Source organism: Pteropus alecto, unplaced genomic scaffold (genome assembly GCF_000325575.1).
Source record: "Pteropus alecto unplaced genomic scaffold, ASM32557v1 scaffold461, whole genome shotgun sequence".
NCBI classification, from domain to species: domain Eukaryota; kingdom Metazoa; phylum Chordata; class Mammalia; order Chiroptera; family Pteropodidae; genus Pteropus; species Pteropus alecto.
This window is the reverse complement of record NW_006431079.1, coordinates 1,675,203-1,691,934: the sequence shown is the minus strand read 5'-3', so window position 1 is coordinate 1,691,934 and position 16,732 is coordinate 1,675,203. Positions and strand designations below refer to the sequence as shown.

The 16,732-nt window shown below is 32.1% G+C and overlaps 1 protein-coding gene across 4 annotated transcripts in view; it reads left to right on the top strand.

Moving 5' to 3' along the window:
• Window positions 1-16,732, top strand: part of SBF2 (SET binding factor 2) — a 367,203-nt gene that overhangs the window by 187,151 nt on the left and 163,320 nt on the right. For all 4 annotated transcript variants that reach the window (XM_015596647.2, XM_015596644.2, XM_025038517.1 and 1 more), the window contains exons 4-6: window positions 2,283-2,405; window positions 3,738-3,848; window positions 5,525-5,630. In XM_015596647.2, coding sequence (XP_015452133.1) covers window positions 2,283-2,405; window positions 3,738-3,848; window positions 5,525-5,630 — 340 coding nt within the window. The remainder of the gene's footprint in view (window positions 1-2,282; window positions 2,406-3,737; window positions 3,849-5,524; window positions 5,631-16,732) is intronic.

Genomic DNA, 16,732 nt, shown 5'->3' with positions numbered 1-16,732 from the left:
AATGTGGATAACTTTATCTCTTTCAGGAATTTCAGTCATTCTTTTGTCATTTCAAATTTATTAGTAATCCGTGAAGAATATGATTCATTAAGTGTGGAAATCTTTAGTAAATTTATATTCATTACATTTTTATTATTTTTAAGGATTTTAGAAACCAAGCAACCTAATTTTAGCTTTTGCTTTGTAACAAATGAAAATCTTTCAAAAGCATATGGACCTTATCACATATATAAAAAAAAGTAAATGGGGAAAAAAAGTAAATGGATAGTTCCCTTTGGATATGTGCACTTCATAGACATCTAATAATTTGGTTGTATTTCACTGTACTAGAAACTATATGGGCTCCAAAGGAAATAGGAAATAAAATTCTTGGCTTCTATGAGTAGGGGGAAAGAGACTTCCCTTGCTTGGTAAAATACCCATAGAACTATTCTGAGGAAATTTCATTTCTGTATGTATGCAGTGAAGAAATACTAAGTTTCAACTATGTGTCCAGCTCTTGTTTTAGGAAGTGGGAAATTACCAGGGAAGAAACCAAACAGAAATCCTGGCCTAATAGAGCCAAATACAAGATAAGATAAGTGAAATGGATAATATGTTCGATAGTCACAAGTGCCATGGAGAAAAATAAAGCAAGTAAAGAGGATAGAGAATGTTAGGGGCTTGCAATTCCAAATAGGGTGCCAGCAAAGGCTTAGCAGAGCAGAAAGCTCTTGAATGAAGACCTAATGGAGATGAAGGAATTAGTAATTAAGATGTCTGTGGAAAGAGTATTCCAAGCAAAGGAATAACAAGCAAGTGCTTAAGACTCTTAGTTAGGAGTGTGCCCAGCATGTTTAAGGAGCAGCAAGGAAGCCTAGTGAGGCTAAAGAGGAATAGGGGAGGAGACTAAGGGAAGCTGTTAAAACAATGCAGGCAAGCAATGATGGTGGCTCACGGTGTTGTGGTAACAGAGGAGATGGTGAGAAATCAGGATATGCGGACAGTTTGGGTATGGGATATGAGAGGAGAATCAGGATTTTTGATTTGCCAAATGGAAGAATAGGATTTCCACTAACTGACGTAGAGAATACTGCAGGAGGAGTGAAATTTCAGGGGAAAGATTGGAGCTATGTTTTAGACATCTTTGAGATACCTGTTAGCCATCCAAGTGAAGATGTCAAGCAGGCAGTTGGATATGGCATTTTATGGCATTTGAGGGAGAGGTTTGGCAGGAGAAATAAGTATGAGCAAGTGTGATACATTGGTGAACTGTGCTAGGAATTAAGAGTAAGAGAAAAATTGGTAAAGGAAAGGCTTCAGGAAGAAAGAAATTTTAAGCTGGACCTTTGATTAATGGAAAGTAAAGAGAAGATTCTGGTTGTGGAAGATATCCTAGCATCTCAGAATATCATCTAGAAGTAAATCTGAATGCTTTACTACCTTGCCTTTTGTTGTTGTTGTTTTTTTTAACTTAAAATTTTGTAGTGGATCATATAGTATCATAGAATAGTAGGTGCACAGGAAATGTTTGTTAACACATAAATGAGAGTAATATTTTTCTAAGTTTATTTCATTAACCAGTGTTTAGTCATTGAAACAGTTGTATTTTTATCTAGGTGTTTTTATTGTGCTGCAATATATATATGACATAAGATTTACCATTTTAACCATTTTTAAGTAAACAGTTCAGTGGCATGAAGCACATTCTGAAACTTAGTTTTGTGTATAAAAATCTTTTAAAAGTCAACATTGTTGTTTAGGGGCAAAAGGAATTTAGAGCTGATTGGACTTTACTTCTAAGTGCATTGAGCATTCTGGAAGCCTCAGAATTCTAAATGATTATCACTTTTGTTTGAAAGAGTTGGACAAGCAGAAGAACAAAAATGAAAATTAGTACCTTCTAAAACAGATTTTTTTTTCTTGAAAACTGACTTTCCATTTAAATGAGTGTCATTTTTAGTTTTGGGGTTGCTATTTAAAATAACTTGAATGTTTCTTATTTACCTTTGATTACTGATACCTCATACAGAAACCAAATGCTCAGATAAAGTTGTGGTATGTATCTGGAGCTTAAGGAGCTTTTCAAAAATGCAAGTATGCCCTGCTTCATAATTTCTTTGCCTACTTAGATTCCTTTCAAAGTATGCTCTTTATTTATAGTTTGAGTTTTATCGATTATAAATTTCATTTTCTAATTAATTTTAGATTTTGTAAATTATGAAACTGTGTGATATGTCTATCTTTTGTGAGTTATAAACCTAGGAAGTTCTGTCTGTTACTTACAGTACCTCTTTTTCTAGGGAACAAAGAAAGAAGAGATTGAAGGTGAAGTGGAAGTGTCTGGTTTAATTCAGCCTGCAGAAGTGTTTGCTCCCAAAAGCTTGGTGTTGGTATCCAGATTAGATTATCCAGAAATTTTTAGGGTAAAGAACTCTTAGTTGTCATTGTTGATCTGTATTATTGTATAAATCTATTTTGAGTGAACCTTGGTAACAACTTCTTTGTATTTCAAATATCTTTAAATTGATTTAGGAATTCATCAATAAAATAAAATTAGTGTGAACACAGCAGAAACGTATGCATGTTGAATGAAAAAATACCTGAGTAAGTTAATGTGACTTTAAATTTCTAAGGATGTAGTGTTTGTTTTAAAAAGGTCTCATGTTTACTGATTCCAAAATTTATGTATTTTAAAGAAATTTTTTGATTACCTATAGCAAATTTAAAATGCATTAGTAATATAACTACATTGTGTACTTTTACTCACCTTCTTTTGATGAGTCCAGCTTTAAGTAAATAGGATAGATATTTGAGATTTCAAATCGTTCTAATTGTACCACTGCCAACATAGCTTTAAAATACTGTTTACTTCCAGATATTGTGTTTTTTAGATGCCCAGAATTTTTAAATGTAAGAAAAAATTTTAATTTAGTTATAACTACATTTAAGCTTTGAAAGAAGAGGGCTTTTTTTTATTATTATTTCAGTTGCTACCTTTGTTAGCAGTAATGTTTACAGTGGTCCAAAATCACAGATCTTCTTTAAAAAGTGTAAACTGTACCTTAAAATTTCCCAAGGATTTGGGAAATTAACACATAATTTCTGGCAAACTTTTTCATATTGTTGAAATTATATGTATTCTAGAAAAATAACTTGATGCCAAGATTTCAGTGACAATGGGGTGACTCCTAACTAATACTGATTTTTCAGAGTTACAAAATTTAACAAACTGAAAGACTCAAAGATTGATTTTATCTTCCATTTTACCACTTACTTTCTTCTGAGCTTAAAGTATTAATCATATCTTGTCTCTATTTTGCTGTTTTTGTGTTAATTCACATGAGTTAAATTTTTATGTAGAATAAATGCTCAGAATTTATAAGAATGCCAAAAGAAGATGAAATTTCTAAATGTTTATCTTGAAATTTGCATTTTACAAAATAAGATGAGAAAAAACAATTTCAAGTCCTACAAATTTACCAGAGTGATTATCCCAACACAAACACTTGTTTTACAAATTATGGATTTCTGTTCTTTGTAAGCTCATCTCAAATGTTTATTTAGAGCTTCTGGTTCTGGAGGAAAATTTAATAAACTTAATAACATTTGCTGCTTAAAATTTATTCCATGGTTACTGTAGAATATACTTTGCTAGGTTCAAAGAGAAATTTTCCTGGGAACAGATGTCACAACAATTTATTTTTAGTGCTTATTTTTTTTTTCATGACATAACTACGTGCATCTTCCCTTTGCAGGCTTGCCTGGGTTTGATCTACACTGTATATGTGGATAGTCTGAATGTCTCCTTGGAAAGTCTCATTGCAAACCTGTGTGCGTGCCTTGTCCCAGCGGCTGGAGGGTCTCAGGTAAATAGAATAAAAAGGGAGATGAAGAGGGCCTGTTCCTCATCTCCTTTCCTCCAGTTAATTTAATTTTATGAAGAAAAGGAAAAAAAAGAATTCTTTAAATATTTTTGCTTTAAAGAGGGCCTTCGTTTAGTTAAGCATTGTCCCTATGGTCTGCCTTCCAGAGACCCAAGATTCCATTCTTTTCTTAGGTCATAAGGTTAATTTTAACACAGGGTTCACCTTTCACATAGCATAATTAGAAGTCATATTTCGTGTAACTTGAACTCTAGTTTACATTTTCTTGGAAATACACTTTTTAAAATTGAACTTTTAAAATATGTTCTTTCTACCCCTTTTACTCTACATTAGTTATGCCTCATTTTATTAACTTAAATTAAAATTTTAAAGTGAAAAAATTAAATCACATTAAGAAAACTCTCAAAACAGTTTTTTTCAACCTTATAACTATTTCTGAATAGTTACTTATTCACTTCCCTGGATAACAGCAATTGTATTTGGTCCTAAAACCATTTCGTGTGTTATATATAATCTTTAATAGAATACCTTACATTTAAGCTATTAAAAGAAGAGGGCCAATTTTTCTTATTTCAGTTTGCCACCTTTAGTAATAATGTTGACCATGGTCCAAGATCACAGATCTTTGGAAAGTATAAACTATACCTTAAATATTCCCAAGGATTTTGTTATAGATTGAGCCTCAAATGAGGACATAAAGACCTTCTACTGAAATGAAACTTTCTCACAATGGTCATGTGTTTTTCACTTTCTGTATGTCTTGAGATTTTCTTATTCGTCTCTGAAGTAGAAAAATAAGAACCTCAGCTCTCTGACTTAATGTATCTAAGGTACGATATCTTAAAAAAAAAAAAAAAGAGAGAGAGAGACTCTTAAGCCCTAAAATTGATTAGTTAATCACTTATTTTGCTTATTCACACGTAATATTGGATGAGAGGGTAATCTTCTAAAAATTACATGGTTTATCTTCAGTCTGACAAAAATGTTTTTAATAATTAAATTGGCATCCTTTTCCGTTGCCCTTTGCCTTTTTAACTGTCTTCTGTCTATCCCAGTATCTTTTGTTGCTCTTGTTTTCACTCCTTTTTTTCCTAACTGCTCTCTTCTCCTTCATTCTTCTACTTCTGCTCCAAGAGCAGAATTTAAAATGGGAGTTTGGTTACAAATGCACCTAAACTTTAAAGCAGTAGATTTGTTTTATGGGCCTTTATTATGATGAGATTTTTGTTAACTTTATTTTATTTATTTTAAATTTTAATTTTAAAAAACTTTTATTATAGCTCTTAGAAATTTTTAAATTACATATGTGGTTCATATTATATTTTATTTTTCCCATTTTTATTGGTATATAATTGGCATATAAATGTTAACTTTAACATTTTATTTTTTTTAGTGAAGTATAATTGTCAGTGATTTTTATATTTCATTGTTACTAAATTTTCAGCTTTCAACTATTGAGTTTTCATGTACTGTATTCATTTGGGCACAAAGTAACTTGAGTGGTTGGGCTACATTCTCACCCTTTGCATCTGTTAATTGGATCTGAATATGGTCAGTGTCTGCTCTGAAGCTGGACTACAAAGGGATTTTTTTATTTAAGAAAATATCTGAAAAGAAATCAGTTATGTGTTCATGTGTGTGTGTTTCTCATTGTGCAGAAGCTGTTTTCCTTGGGTGCCGGAGATAGACAGCTGATCCAGACTCCTTTGCATGATAGTCTTCCTGTCACAGGCACTAGTGTGGCTCTCCTGTTCCAGCAGCTGGGTATGTCTTTTCTCCCATTTTTAATGTCTTCTTTTGGAAATTTACCAAAAAATATTTATTTTAAGCTCATATCACCTGACATGAATCAATAATATAAAAAACAATCATTAAATATAAAAGAACCATTAAACAAATGTGGTATATCCACACAATGGAGTATTATTCATCCATAAAAAGGAATGAAGTGTTGATACATGCTACACCATCAATGAATCTTGAAAACAAATGCTAAGTGAAAGAAGCCAGGGACAAAAGGATGCATATTATATGATTCCATTTATATGAAGTTTCTAGAGTAGGCAAATCCTTAGAATCGGAAAGTAAATTAGTGGTTGCCGTGAGCTAGAGGGGAGTGGGCAGTGGAAATTTGACTGCTAATGAATATAGAGTTTCTCTTCAGGTCATGAAATTATTTTGAAGTTCGACACTAGTGATGGTTTTACAACCTGTGACTGTATTAAAAACCATTAACTTGTACATTTTAAAATGAGGAATGTTATAGTATGTGAATTTTATCTTGATAAAGAAAAAAATACTAGGACCCTGTCAGACAAACTCAGAAACCATCTTGAAGAGGCTTACAACTGATCTAAGATGGTACAATTTGAACTTCAAAAATGATAATAATTGTAATTGTTTGAAGCGCAGCAAATATTTTTAAATCCATGAATTCATACTAATATTAAAATAAAAATGACAGGGAACCAATTCATACTAATATTAAAATAAGAATGGCAGGGAACCAATATGTTACCTTGAAAACTTATCAATAAAGGAGATGAATCAAGCATTTATTCTGCCTTGCCTATATGAACTATAGTACAAGGTATTCCAATAATAGATGAGGGAAATTGTCTCTTTTTAAAAGTATTCTATCAATAAATGGAAAAGAAGTTATAGAAATAGAACATTATCATTTTACAACCCTCAATGAATAAAGATTTAAGCATCAATAACTATTATCATAAGAAGAAAAACGAGCAGATATTATGTGCCAAGACTTCCCAAACATTACATGTAGTTTTGCCAGAGATTAAATCTGAATCTGATTGCAGGAAATACAGAAGACAGGGGAACATATAGAACTGTACCAAGAGACTGTAACTGTCAAAAGCCAGGCTCTTGTGAAGACTCTATTGATAACATGTCCCTGGTTCTTTAACAAATAAATTATAAAGAAAGGAACCTCTAGATTAAAGGAGATTTAAAACATGTCCCATTTTTAATAGAGTAAGATTGAACTGTAGTGTCCAGGAATGCACATTTGGATGATGAAACTGTAGAAAAAAATCAGGGAAATGGCTAATAGAATAAAGTCAGGATAATGGTTACTTATGGCAGTAGAGAGGTTGTTGTAATTGGGGGCACATGGAAGGGGATCCTAGGGTTGCTGACAGACTTGTCCTTCTTGACCCAGATAGTGTTTATTAGATAATTCACTAAGTCATACATTAGATTTATATGGTTTTCTATATGTGTGCTTTATCTTGCAATAAAAAATATTTTTTCAAACCTTGTAAAACTGTTTAACTCTATATGTATAGCTAAGTTTTGTTTTTTTGTTTTTTTTTTTAAGTATTATTACTTGGACTTGGACAAATGAGAGATTTTTATCTTTTTCAAATAACAAAAAATGCAGAATTCGGCAGTACGGCTCTATCAGGCTGATATGTTGATTCTCAGATATCTCTAGGGAGCATATGGTGTTTCCCCTTGCTAGACTGTGAATGTCAAGAACTGCCTTTATAAATAAGAGGATAATAAAAGAATAATTAGAATTTTTTATTCTTTGTGTCTGGTATATCTGGCATAGTGCCTTGGGCACAGAAGGCATCGGCGTTTGTTGAATAAGTGAATGAATACACTAGCTATGAAGAGAATGGCAATTATATTTCATTAGGAAATATTCTGTGAATGGATGAAGTGCCCCAAAACACATGATGATTAGTCATTTGAAGATCAGATTTCATTATTTTACTCTTTGGTATTTTGAGCTTCATTATCTTTTGCTTACATATTCAAAGTTTACTTTTTCAGGGAAAGAATAGGGAAAAGATAAGAAATGAGAGGAGAAAGATGCTTCTAAAATAGCACTATATGCAGAGTTGTAGTTTCTGAAGCATGTGGTACTGATAATTCTGTCTGAAGGCATGTGTTATCACCAGTCATTTTGGTTGGACTGTTGTTGAAAGCCAATATTAGACCATTATCAGAGTTCACTACCTGGGTTGGGGGTGGCGTGGTGTTATATTTTACAAAGCATAGACAGGAAGCGGATAAGACTGTAAGATTGTTTTGTAGCCTTGACTAGTTTTCCTGTGAAAAACATAAATGTAATGATAAAATTTCCTTGTTTCTTGTCTCCAAATTTCTATTCCACACTTTGAGAGTTCTCACTGCCTGAAATAATTATGTGGACTGCTGCTATCACCCACCTCAGTCCCCATAATTTCCTGTTGATTACCTTAATTTCTTACCATCTTTTTTGTTTGTTTCTTGTTGCAGCTTATATAAACTATTTTTGTTCATCTGGAGATCTGTGTTTTAAGTGTGGAAAACTGTAGGTGTTTTTTTTTTTTTTAATAATAAGATTATATTCACAGGAACTGGTTTTTATAGCCTCTCAGATTTTTAAAATCTAATCTACAGCTGTTTAACTCAGGTGTCTCTCTTTGACCCAAATAATTTTTTTTAAATTCTCATGGTATCTTTTGTCATATCTACTCACTTATAATTTGGATTTTAATTGAAAACACACTAGTTTTAGAATATTTATTCCCCAATTTTTACAGTATACTATTTATTAGACATTTTTAAAATCACAGACTAAAGTGATCTTGGGCCTTCAGCTATCATTACTCTGTTTTCATAGTTAAACATTAGTCTTGTATCACCTGTGTTTATACTTTTTCCAGCTTTATTGATAAGATATTATTGACATACAATATATGTAAGTTTAAGGTTTACAATGTGATGACTTGATGAATATATATATTGTGAAATGATGAACACTGTAAAGTTAGTGAAACCTCCATTCCCTCACATAATTATAATTTCTATGTGTATACGAGTGTGTGTTAATAACATTTAAGATATGTTCTCAACATCTTTCAAGTGTATAATATAGAATTGTTAATTATAGTCACCGTGCTGTACATTAGAATTTATTCACCTACCCTTTGTACCCTTTGACTAACATCTGCCCATTTCCTCTTACCCTTTTAGCACCTGACAACAACCATTCTACTCTCTATTTCTATGAATTCACCTATTTTAGATTCCACATATAAGTTAGAACATAAAATATTTGTTTAATCAGTCTATCTGACATCTTTCACTTAGCATGATGTCTTCACATTTTCTCTATGTTGTCACAAAAGGCAGAATTTCCTTCTTTTTTTGGTTGTATAATATTCCATTGCATTATATATACCACATTATCTTTATACAGTCATTTATGTTGGACACTTAGGTTGTTTCCATGGCTTGGCTATTGTGAGTAATGATACAATGAACACAGGAGTGAAGGTATCTCTTTGAGACAATGATTTCATTTCCTTCAGATATATACCCAGACATGAAATTGCTGGATTATATGGTAGTTCTATTTTTAAATTTTTGAGAAAACTCCATACTGTTTTCCATAATGGCTGCATCAATTTATATTCCCACCAACCCACCAACGGTGAGCAACGGTTCCCTTTTCTCCACAGCCTTGCCAACACTTGTCTCTTTTCTTTTTGATAATAATCATTCTTACAGGTGTAAGATAGTATCTCATTGTGGTTTTGATTTTCATTTCTTTGATGGTTAGTGATGTTAAGTTCTTTTCATATACCTGTTGACATTTGTATGTCTTCTTTAGAAAAATGTCTATTCAAGTCTTTTGCCCATTTTTTTAATTAGATTGTTTGTTTGTTTATTTGTTTTGCTTTTGAGTTGTATGAGTTCCTTACATATTTTGGATATTAATCCCTTATCAGATAGATGGTTTACATATATTTTCTCCTATTTTATACTGATTGTTTATTTTGCTGATTGTTTATTTTGCTGTATAGAAACTTTTTAATTTGAAGTCTCATTTGTTTATTTTTGCTTTTGCTGCTTGCACTTTTGATGTCACATCCAAAAAATCATTGCCCAGGTCAATGTAACTTTTTTCTCTGTTTTCTTCTAGAAGTTTTATAGTTTGGGTTTTTAAATTTATGTATCTGATTCATTTCAAGTTTTCTTTGTGTGTATTGATGTGAGATGGAGTCCAGTTTCATTCTTTTGCATGTGAATATTCAGTTTTCCAGCACTATGTAGTGAAGAGACTCTCTTTTACCCACTGAATAGTTTTGGCTTCTTCGTCAAGAATGAATTGACCTTATATGTATGAGTTTATTTCTACATTCTTGATTCTGTTCCATTGATCTCTATGTCTGTTTTTATGCTGGTACTGTACTGTTTTAATTACTATAGATTTGTAATATAATTTGAAATCAAGAATTATAATACCTCCAGGTTTATATTTTTTCTCAGGATTGCTTTGGTTATTTGAGTTCTTTTATGGTTCCATATGAATTCAGTTACAATTACAATTTCGATAAAAATTGCATTGAATGTTTTTGTGTAATATGGTCATTTTAAGAATATTAATTCTTTTGACCCATGAACATGGGTACCTTTCCATTTATTTGTGTTTCCAGTTTCATCAAAGTTTTGTAGTTTTCAACATACAGATCTTTCACCTCTTGGTTACATTTATTCCTAAGTATTCTGTTATTTTTGATGCTGTTATAAATGGAATTTTTTTATTATTTCTTTTTTAGGTATTTCATTCTTAGAATATAGAAATGCAACTGATTTTTGTATGTTAATTGTATTCTGTAACTTTATTGAATTCATTTAGTCTAAGTAGCTTTTTGGTGGATTCTACAATTTTCTATATATAAGATCATTTTATCTGCAAACAGAAACAGTTTTACTTTTTCCTTTCTGATTTGGATGTTTTTAATGTTTTTTCTTGCCTAATAATTACTCTGGCTACGACTTGCAGTACTATGCTGAGTAGGAGAGCTGAAAGTAGGCCCCCATGTCTTATTCCTGATCTTACCAGGAAAGTTTTTAACCTTTCACTGTTGAGTAATATGTTAGCTGTGGGCCTGTCATATATGGCATTTATCATATTGAAGTACGTTTCTTCTATACCTAACTTGTTGAGAATTTTTATTGTAAAACGATATTGAATTTTGTCGAGTGCTTTTCTGTATTGAGATGATCATGTGATTTTTTAAATCTTTCTATTAATATGGTTTATCTCATTGATTGATTCGTGTATGTTAAACCATCCTTGCATCCCAGGAATAAATCCCACTTTATCATTATGTATGATCCTTTTAATGTGTCGTTGAATCAGTTTGGTGGTATTTTATTAGGAATTATTGAATTCGTATTCATCAGGGATATTCGCCTATAGTTTTCTTATGCTCCTTCAGATGCTCCTTGACTTACAACGAGGGTATGTCCTGATAAACCCAGCATTAAGTCAAAAATGCATTTAATATAGCTAACCTACTGAACATCATAGTTTAGTCTAACATGCTCAGGACACAATATCCAGAAAACACTGGCAACACAGTACACTGTAGAGTATGGTTGTTTACCTTGGTGATCACATGCCTGACTGGGAGCTGTGGCTCGCTGCCACTGCTCAGCATCATGAGTATCGCACCGCAGATCACAAGCCTGGGAAAAGATCAAAATTCAGAATTTGAAGTACGGTTTCTACTGAATGTGTATTGCTTTCCCACCATTGTAAAGTCCAAAAACCATAAACTGAACCATTTTAAGTCGGGAACTATCTGTAGTGTCCTTATCTAGCTTTGTTATTAGGATGAGGTAGGCCTTGAAAATTAGTTCGGGAGTATTCTCTCCTCTTTAGCTTTTTGGAAGAGTTTTAGAAGAATTGGTAATAGTTCTTCTATAAATGTTTGATAGAATTCACCAGTGAAATCATCTGATCCTAGACTTTTATTTGTTCAGGGGTTTTGATTACTGTTTCAGTCTTCTTACTCATTATTGGTCTATTCAAAATTTCTATTTCCTCATGGTTCAGACTTGGTATAAACTATTTTATATGCATACTATCTTTTTGTTTACCCATATTTAACTGTAGCCAGTTTTTTGTTAACTATTAGTAGGCCAATAATAATTGTTAAATATTATCTATTATTATTATCTGTGTTGATTATCACTAATACTAAATATAGTTTTTATAAAGTTCTTAAATGTTAGAGTTTTTCCTTTAGTTTATCTTACAAATATTATTTTTACTTTGTACACATTCTTAAAATATTGATTGTAGCTATAACTGGCTATTCAGAAAGTTATTTCTATTCTTAAATATTTTAATGGAAAACTTTTTGTATTATCTCTTTTGTCTTCCCTTATAAAAGCTTCTGTCTATAATGCTACATATTCTTGAAGTGATATTAACTTTTCATAACAGTTTGAAAAATAATTTATGTTCCTGAAATAAAAAGATGAAATGATGCCAGAGGAAAAAATGAAGGGTTAAGTTGTGCAAAATTATTCTCTTTAAAAGGAAGTTCTTTAAGAAGAATATGTTGATTGGTAAATTTATGAACTGGAGATATGTTTTAAAAATTATAGTACAGTATAGTTAGTACAGTAATGGAAATACCAAGAACTAACTTTTCACTAGCTAGAAAAGAGGAAGATGGACATTCCAGGCAGACTAAAGAACATAAGCAATGTCATAGAGCCATGAAAGACTTCATGAAATAGTTTGATGTTCAATGAAATATATCCTGTCTTGAAATCATGTTTCAACATAGGGTTGTAAGAAGTAGTCAGAATGTTATCAGGAAATTGATTGCTTTTCTTTCACAATTAAAGATTAAATATTTATGCTAGTTTTTTAAAGTAAACTATTTTTAAAATACCAAAGACTGAAAGTCATTGACCAATTGAGCACTTGTTGGCTAGTGTGTTACTCTTGTTAGAATTACACATAAATAAAGTATGTGTTTACTGCATGATATAATTTGAGGCAGTTAGAAGAATCGTGGTTCAAAAAGATCTTCATTTACCTTTTATGGTGCTTAAATGCTGCTATTAAATAGCTATCTCTATCTTTGTAATGAATTTTCCTTTAATAAATGCAAATGCTCTGAGACAAGATAGCCATTAAATATCATCCTTCATTGTCACAAAGTTCTCTTGTCTAAAATTTCATTTTGCTCTTTCAGTACTTTAGAGATTATTTTTCTTATAAAATATGGCTACTCCAACATTTAAGTAAATGCAGTGTACAAATTACAGAAGGACAAATTGCCCTCTTTTCCGTGCTCTGTAGCACTTTGTCCATGTCTCTGTTCTTTGTTTTAATTATTTATTTACCAATCTGCAATCTTCGCTGAACTGTGAGCTCATATAAGCCTGCCTTATATTTCTTTATATTCATCCCCAGAGTTGAGCAATTTCTTATACATCTCAGTAGCTCAGTCTAAAGGTTTAATAGTGGAAGATGGGAGGAGGGGGAGAAGAAAGGAAGAAGTTTTAATTAGAAGTGTTATTTCTGCTCCTTGCTTTAATTCTCCAGTTACTCACTTATTTTATCCTTCCTTTTGTCTGCCATTCTACTTCTAAGGCCCTTTTTGCTTCCTCCTTCTTGAATTTAGATGTTAAAGTAGATTTAAAAACCTAGTCAATCAGAACAGGTACAGACTAGGAATCCAGGCCATTTGGTGTTGGAATAATCTGATGTGATTATCTTAGAGCCAGAAAACAAATAATAGCATTAAACAAAGAAGGAAATGTGCTGTACCTTCCTACAGTTTTAGTTAAAATCGGTCTTTTATGGATTGTTGAGATATACAGTTTTAGATTAGAATTCTTCGTGGTCATATGTATTTGTTAATTCACTTTTCATATTTAAAAATTGCCATGTTGCTCTAATTATAAGCTCAGAAAGTATATTTAATTCATGTCTCTCTCAAAGGGATAAGCCCATGTTTGTAACCACTAAAATATACCCACATATTGGTTGCCCAATTTCGTTACATTTCTTAACTATTTTTTACTTAGAAGACTTCCATTTCTAACATTTGGAAATAACATTCTGAATTTGTAACAGATACTAAACATTGCCTCTCAATTTTGGTTGTAAAACTAAACTATATAAATTATATAAGCCTTTAGTTAATCTGTGAAGGTAGGGATCTTGTTTTTCTTCAGTGCAGTATCCCTTGTACCTGGAGCATCATAGGTACTCAACAAATAGTGATTGAATGAATGAGAAATCCCCTTTTTTTATAATTTGACCAGAAAGAAGTATAGTAAATTGTTTAAGCCTTTCTGAAATATATCCTGTCTTGAAATCATGGCCTTCAGTTCATCAATTTTTTATTTGAAAGCTGAGGCATAGTGTTCTATTTGTACAGCATGTCATTATTATTCAGGGAAGGATAGGATTCTGGAGAAAAGTTTATGGTGTTGTTTTTCAAAACAGGAAACAAATACATTTGTTAATATTTGGTGTTACAAATTTTAGAACTTTAACCCTAAAGAAAAGTTAAGATCAGGAAGTAATTTTTCAGGATGTTTTACTATTTGAATAATCAACAGGATGTGTATGTACCATTGTACTGAAATCAGTAGTAATTATCACTGGACTGTTTGTTTTTCATATTGTCTTCTCCGTCGTTGTGCAGCTTTGGATGGATGTTGGCTACCGAAGACTAAGAAACAATTCAGCCTTATGGAGAAAGCTGATTATGACTTGCAGTTCAAAGAAATTGGATTTCTAAGTAACTATGTAGTTATGAATTTAGCAACAAGCATTGCTAGTTAAAAATTAAAATATTAATGTAATTTCTTAATATTTGAGGAATTAAATATTAGAGGAATAAGTAAATTAGGTGCAGGTAAATTATTCTGTGTTACACTATATAATTTTCTGGTTAATGAAAAACATCCTTTAAGCACTAGAATATGGTCCCTAACTCATTCTCTATATGACACATAAATCCTGTCCTGGTAAGTATAGTATGATATTTTCCCCCTTGATATCATTAATTGGTTGTTTTAACTAATGTAAATAAGTTAGAATCCCTTACAATTTCATGCGTTCCTTCTTCACAATTTTCTAATACTAAATAATGTTGACTGTGAATTTTATTTTTTGATAGATTATTAGAATGGATTATCTTTTCTGTGGGGGTTTGCACAGGGTTCATATAGGAGTAGAGAGGGAAAAGTTCTTCCCTGGAGTCTTCTGGGAAAAAGCCTGGACTCCTTCTCATAGTATACAAATTCTTCACGAACCTTCCCTTGGCAGAGCTACTTGTATGTCTCTTCCTCCATCAGTTCTGTTTCTTTGTACGTGATCTCTCAGCTTTAAGAGCCTTGCTGTTCTTGTCTCCCTAACTTCGGCTTATTCTTCAAAATTTAACTTGAGGGCCAGTTCCTTTAGGTAGGCCCAGTGTAGTCACAAGGGCCCTTCAATGAAGGAAGGAGGGAAACAAAAGAGTCAATGTCAGAGTAATGCACTCTGACATCACATCAGGAAAAAAGACTTGACTGGCCTTTGCCAGTTTTGAAGTTGGAAGGAGGGACATAAGCAGAGGAATATGGGCAGTTGGTAAAAGTTTGAAAACCCAAGCGTCAGACTTCTGACCTCCAGATCTTTAAGATAATATATTTGTGTTGTTTTTAGTCATTGAGTTTGTGGTGATTTGTTATAGCAGCCATTGGAAACTAATACAGCCACAGACTTTTAAAATATAAATGTTTAGTTTATATTTTAATAGATACAGTACTTCGACTTACATAAAGTTGTTAAATTGGTGCAGAGAATCCTCAAGTATACGTCACCCACTTTCCCCCAACAATAATTTATAATTAATACATTATAACAACCAGGAAATTGATATTGGCACAATACTGTTTGTTCAGGAAAGTAGTCATTGTTATATAGTTTTGACTTCTGGAAGTATGTTTAGGTCTCACATCTTCAGAAAATAATATTAGATCAACCATCATGGGAAGAAACAAAAAAGAAAATCTTTAAAAGCGTATAGAAACAAACTTCACTGTCTTTAAAATAAATAACGTAACTGCACTAACGAGGAAAACTAACCAAAGTTACTTAAGAACACTATTTATGACTTTAAAACCTCAATACTAGATAGGTTTGAGGAGAGAATTGCAAACAAATCATTAATTCCTTTTTTCCTGTTTAGTTGGTGTGGTTTTTAGAGTTAGGATGGCTGAAAAAATTCTGCAGCTATTTTATACATAATATATAGAATCAGCAAATGAATAAATATGTTTATGTTATTAAGATACAGAGTTCTCACTGGAAGAAGGGACATACAAATATGTATTGGAGTCAGTGAGGAGGTCCTGTGGAAATGGATTAGACCTGAAAGTAATGGTGTAGACTCAGGATTTCTCATGTGTACAATATGTGTGTGTATTCACATGTACATATACATGTGTTTGTCTGCATATATGCATGTATATGTGTTCATGTATGTGTGTAGATCTATATTATGTAAATGCATATATTTCCTTGGTCTATCTGCAGAATTGGTCCAGAAACAAAGACACCCTATGAGAGATGATATAACATTTACCATAATAACCATAATTTTGGTTTTTGATATCATTCCTCACAGAAGAACCAGTACTTCTTGTAGCAACGGCTGACTTTAGGTCTGGGACAGGATAGATACAGTATGAGCTTGGATTATTTTGGTAAGCCAGAAAGTAAGAAAGAATTTTTAAAAACAAGGTCTATATTCATGTCACAAGGACACAGAGGAACTAGGTTAAAGGGGGTACCCATCTACATCTAGGACCTGTTTACCACAAAAATAATTAAGGGTAGTATTGACTTATAGAATGTTGAAATAAAGAGTAGGAATTCATGAGTCCATACTGATAATGAATTTATAAATAAGCAGTTAGTCAGGAATAAATTAGGGCTAATTGCTGAATGTTGAGTGCTGACTGGTGAGCATAGAGGAAGTGCTGAATTTGGAAAATCATATTATAGTCATCATAGTAAAGACTGACGCAGGCAGTAAGTA